General features: G+C 47.3%; 1 protein-coding gene across 1 annotated transcript; it reads right to left on the bottom strand.

The window, feature by feature from the left end:
• Positions 1 to 3,652: 3,652 nt before the first annotated feature.
• TWIST1 (twist family bHLH transcription factor 1) lies at positions 3,653 to 5,275 on the bottom strand. Its single transcript, XM_082633133.1, has 2 exons — positions 4,517 to 5,275; positions 3,653 to 3,985 (listed from the first exon to the last, which is right to left on the bottom strand). The coding sequence occupies exon 1, from the start codon at positions 5,171 to 5,173 to the stop codon at positions 4,559 to 4,561; it is 615 nt and encodes a 204-aa protein (XP_082489259.1). The 5' UTR covers positions 5,174 to 5,275; the 3' UTR covers positions 3,653 to 3,985; positions 4,517 to 4,558.
• Positions 5,276 to 5,744: the final 469 nt, after the last annotated feature.

Below are 5,744 nucleotides of genomic sequence, written 5' to 3'. Positions count from 1 at the left end.
ATGTATCCCATGCCCTGTTTACTAGGTCTATCTTTTGCTTTTCAGTAAGTAAGGATCATTCATAATCCTGTTTGCATTTTCGAGGTGCCTGGCAAATAGTGGGGTGATCCGCTTTCAGAAATTATGAGGAAACCTATTTCTCCTTCCACTTTGCCGGTACACTTCCCTTCCACAGTCGCCGGTGCTGGGGGTGGGACACGCTTTACGACACGCCGGTAGAAAATTCTGGAAAAGTGGCCCGCGTGGATCCCTCTCCCGACCCCTGTTTGTCGCTAATGCGGTCCTGTCTCTGGAAATATGAGGTTGGGCCTTTGCCTGACTCTCTTGCTGCTGCTGCCCTTGCTACCGCTGACAGTTGGAGTTGCCTCCTCCGCGCAGCGGCCTGACGCTGGGCCCGGGGCTGGGGCCGTCCGCGCTGTCCCAGGAGGCCACGGACACGGTCACTCTGCCCACCGTGCGGCCGCCCGCCACCCACGCAGGGGAGTCCGGGCCCGCGCCCCCTCCCGCGCTCGCCGCAGGTGAGACTCCCGCTCCCCACGGAGTTCTGTTTGGGTTTCCGTGGCGTTTGTTCCCCGCAGGTTGGTTTGTTTTTCTTCAAATTACAGATGCAGGGAAAACCGCCTGACATCATGAGAGCGGGACAAACGCTCACTTTGAAGGATTCCTGGGCAGGACTTCAAGTGAAATCATATGCCTGAGAAGAACTTGATACCGGTCTAGAGAAAATAACCAGCTCTGAGTCTGCCAAACCGTGGAATGTGCAAAATGCTCTACTTTTTTGCAAGAGGCCAAATGTCCCTTAAAAAGCTCCATTATGAATATGAGCCTGAGGACCGAAGGAGCAAGAAGCTTGTGTCGGTTGCTGAGTGTGGGGGAAAAGTACACACGTTGTGTGAGTTTCTGCTCTTTGACGTTATTTTATTAATATGTTCCACTTTGGGGAGGGTACCTGCAACTGTGCATGAATTATCATCTGTGCATGCGCTTGTTACCAAGTGTGTGCACAAAGAGGGGAAATGTGTGTAACGGGAACAAAAATTTACTGCTTTCTTATGACTGAAGGCTGTCAATCCAACAAAATTAAAAGCAAGATTAAAAAATTATGTGCACAGTAAAGGAAACATTCAATTGTTTAGAATTCACCCAAGACAATTTAATACAATACTTTCCCTTCAGTGAATACACTCTGGCTAAACGGTAAAGACTCCCGGGTCCAGAAATCGTATTAAATCCTCACTTCTGAAACAGAGGTAGTTCATCCTAAATGTCCTTTAAATAAGAATAGGTAGTAAAAATAACATGAAATAAAATGAAAATAGGAAATATTGATAGAAACACAGGTGTTTCATTTCTAGTCTAAAAAAGAATCAGCACTGTGGTGTGTATGGGGTGGGGAAGGTTGGGAATACAGATATAGTCTGGCAAGCTGAAAATTGTATTCTAATAGTTAATATTTTCCACCATGAATCCTTCTCATTCAAAGTAAAACTATTCACCACCTTTCTTTCATTCATTTATTTATCTGAAAATCTCGGGGAAAATATTACCTTCAGTTTAGTATTTAGTATTACTCAACATAAATGTGGCATTTGATTTTCTTCCAAGTCTTTTCTCTTATGTGAAAAGTGGAGAGAACAACACACACACACACACATGCACACACACACAAAGAAAAAAAAAGGCAAATGGAAGGCTACCTTTTTTGAAACTTCTAGTGTCTACATCATCAGAGGTTAAGATAGAAATTACCTTCTCAGCAAGGATGGTCAGCTCCAGTCTGATGTACATCAAGAAATCTGAAATATCAAATAGTCAGGCCAAGCTAGTAACAAGATCCCTCCATGAACAACTTAGAAAATGGAGGTGGTTCAATGACACACACAAAAGAGAGAATTACCATCTTGATGATCTCCCTCATCCTTCTAGGGCACCCTCTTTACATTTCTGCTCTACACACACACACACACACACACACACACACACTCCACAAATAATCAGTTTCCGTCTTGTTATTTTGTAGAGGACTATCAAAATCTAAAAAATTATTTCCCTAAGCTTTCACTAATCTTTTAATATAAGTAAATTCTACAGGCTCCTTATTGTAAAACATGGTCTAAAATACTCACAATAATAAATTTACAATATTGTTATGTCAGCATTCTATGATGTGTGGAGAAGGGTAAAAAAACCTTCAGGCAATATAATAACCTCAACCTGAGCTGAGCAAACACTATCTGTTTGGATTCATACACTTATTTGCCACAGTCATTATTTGAATTAGGCAGCAAAATTATTTGCCAGTTTGAAAGCATCCCTAATTATACTTGAAGGCAATAAACTGGATTCAAAACTTAAGAACTTAGGGATACAAGGTCATTATTTCTAATGTTATTCATTGTAAAAGCCAGTATTTTTTTTGGCCCAGAAATGAGCAGAATGAAATTAAAAATCAAGCAACATTTGTCCCTGTTATTCCTTTACTTAACTAAATCAGATTTTGTATACATGTAAGTAACCAGGGAAAAATTCTGTGTAATTTTGGATAAAATATATTTGCTAATGAACTGACTAGAAAATGAATAGCTATAGCATTTAAAATTGTAACTGTTCCAATAGTTACCGAAGATACTGAAAGTTCAGGTTCTTTATTGTGTTCTCCTGCATAGCTGTATGTACTTTACATATAAAGAAGGAGCATGCTTCCCAAATAGACAACATCAACATGGGAAAATATTCTTAACTTTGGCTTGTCTTCTCAGCAAACTTGACATTAAATGTCATTCTCATTCATGAAAGAAGAGTTAAGCGAATCACTTTATAAATGGAATTCTGTCATGCCAAATTAAACTTTATTTTCTATATATTTGTATTCATTTATGTGTGTATAGATAGGTAATTTTGATAACACTTTATGCATCCCTTCACTGAAATAAACCTATTATTTAAAAATCCTCATAAAGAGTAGAAATCATGACAAAAACAAAGAGAAAATAGTGCTGAATTCATAGTGCTTATTTGCATTTAACTGTTTTACAGCTGCCTTCTCAAAATATAAGGAAGAGAGGTGAATAACTCTTAAGTTTTTGCTGTCTGGGGACCTGATAAGAGATGAAGGGGAGATGCTAAGTCCACTGAACACCCAACAGGAATAACGATAAAGCTGTCTTTCTAAATAACATGCCTGTACCTGTCAGTAACTAGTTTTGAGTTTTTCACTGCTTTGTTTATATTAGTGCTCCCTCACCCTCCTGGGTGTCTCCAGAGTTAAACAAGCAGGTTTTTACCTCCAACTTAATCCTTTAAAAATATAGACCAAACTTTAAGGTTCTGACAATTTTCAACCATATTTATTTATTGCAGAAAAATAATATACAAAGATATTTACAAAACAATCATAAAAATATGAATGCATTTAGACACCGGATCTATTTGCATTTTACCATGGGTCATCAATAAATAAATAGAATGTTGTTTTTGTATTTTAAGTTTTTTTTTCCCTCAGAGGAAGAATGAAAAAAGGAATTAACTGACTGTGATTTTGCAAGTCAGTTTGATCCCAGTATTTTTATTTCTAAAGGTGTTCTTAAAATTCCTCTGATTGTTACCATTTTAAAATGGAGAAAGTCCATAATGAAGCCTTTCCTTTCAGTGGCTGATTGGCACGACCTCTTGAGAATGCATGCATGAAAAAATAAAAATAAAAACATTCTTCGTCAAAAAAAAAAAAAAGGAACACAAACAAACTGTTCAGACTTCTATCAGAATGTAGAGGTGTGAGGATGGTGCCGCTGCCCGTCCGGGAATCACTGTCCACGGGCCTGTCTCGCTTTCTCTTTTAAAAGTGCGCCCCACGCCCTGTTTCTTTGAATTTGGATTCTGCTCTTCTAATTTCCAAGAAAACCTTTGGCATATATATTTATTTTTAATTATCCAGCTCCAGAGTCTCTAGACTGTCCATTTTCTCCTTCTCTGGAAGCAATGACATCTGCAAAAACCCAGAGGGGGGAAAGTTGGTTATTGTTTAGGTCCCTGTGGCTGTTTTCTAAGTCTAGTGAGCACTGTTCTTATCACCACCACGGAGAAATTACGCTGAACAACCTGGAAGGATTTCAGCCCAAGGGCAAGAGGAAGTGGGTGGGCGGAATGGAGGAGGAGGTGGAATTTGGAAACATTTGTTTTAAGGAGAACGAAAACTTAAAGCCAAAAGAAAGGGAGGCGCTGGCAAGACTGTCCTTATCCATGACCCTCGACTCTTTCTCAGTCTTCCCTCCTGTCTGTCACGCGCACTCACGCACACGCACACCCCTCACAAGGGCGCATCCCTCTCTCCCTAGCAGGGACTAAGCTGCCTTCCAGGGACGCTCGGGAGATGGGGTGGCGGTGCCAGGTTGGGTGGGAAGGCTGAGAGGGGAGTAGGAGACGGGGAGGAAGGCGAGGCGGACAGGGAGCCGCGGCCCGGCCGTCAGTCGGTCTGCCACCTGAGCGGCGAAGGGGCGCAGAGGCGCCGGGTCCTTACCTAGGTCTCCGGCCCTGCCGAGGGGGTGGGGAGCTCCGCCTGCTAGTGGGACGCGGACATGGACCAGGCCCCCTCCATCCTCCAGACCGAGAAGGCGTAACTGAGCCGCTCGTGGGCCACATAGCTGCAGCTTGCCATCTTGGAGTCCAGCTCGTCGCTCTGTAGGACCTGGTAGAGGAAGTCGATATACCTGGCCGCCAACTTGAGGGTCTGGATCTTGCTCAGCTTGTCCGAAGGCAGCGTGGGGATGATCTTCCGCAGCGCGGCGAACGCCTCGTTCAGCGACTGAGTGCGCTGGCGCTCCCGCACATTAGCCATGACCCGCTGCGTCTGAAGCTCCTCGTAAGATTGCGGACTCCCGCCGCCGCTGCTGCTGCCGCCGCCGCCGCCAGCGGCGCCGCCGCCGCCGCCGCCGCAGCCCGCAGACTTCTTGCCGCGCTTGCCTTGGGCTGGGCTGCCAGGCTCCTCGCCGCCTCCGACGCCCCCGCCCGCGGCCCCACCGGGCCCCGCGCCGCCCCCAGCGCTGCGCCGGCTGCTGCGCCGCTTGCGCCCCCCGCGCTTGCCGCTCGGCGGCTGCTGCCGGTCCGGCTCCTCCTCGCTGTTGCTCAGGCTGTCGTCGGCCGGCGAGACTGGCGAGCTGGACACGTCCTGCATCATCTCTTGGGCGGCAACGCGCGGCCTCGCAGGCCCGGGGCAGAAGGGCGGCCCGGGGAAGAGGAGGAGAGCCTGGCGCCTCAGCCCGCCAGCTTCCCTCGCGCGCGGCGCCGGCCCGGGCGGTGCGGACCGCGGAGGAGGGAGCGGGAGGAGGGACAGGGAGGATCTCCGCGGGGAGGGCGCGCGGGGGAGGCGGGGAGGGAGGCGGGAGGGGGAGGGGACGGTGTGGATGGCCCCGAGGTCCAAAAAGAAGGCGCCCAACGGCCGCACGCACACCCGGCTCGGCCTCCTGGAAACGCTGCCGGTGCCGGCGAGCCCGCGAGGTGTCTGGGAGTTGGGCGAAAGCTGCAGACTTGGAGGCTCTTATACCTCCGTGCAGGCGGAAAGTTTGGGGGCAGCAGTGTCATTGGCCTGACGTGGGGAGGAGGGACTTTTCGAAGTTTTATAGGAAAGTTTCCGCTTTCCAGCCCCCCTTCTCCGTCCCCACCCCCGTTCCTCGGGGTCTAACAATTCGTCCTCCCAAACCATTCAAAAACGACCTGGCCCAGGCGGCCGGCCCCTCTGCCCGCCTCCT

This window comes from Mesoplodon mirus (genome assembly GCF_964341445.2).
Source record: "Mesoplodon mirus genome assembly, chromosome: 9".
Lineage (NCBI taxonomy): Eukaryota > Metazoa > Chordata > Mammalia > Artiodactyla > Ziphiidae > Mesoplodon > Mesoplodon mirus.
The sequence above is the reverse complement of the archived record's forward strand: the minus strand, read 5'-3'. Positions and strand labels throughout refer to the sequence as shown.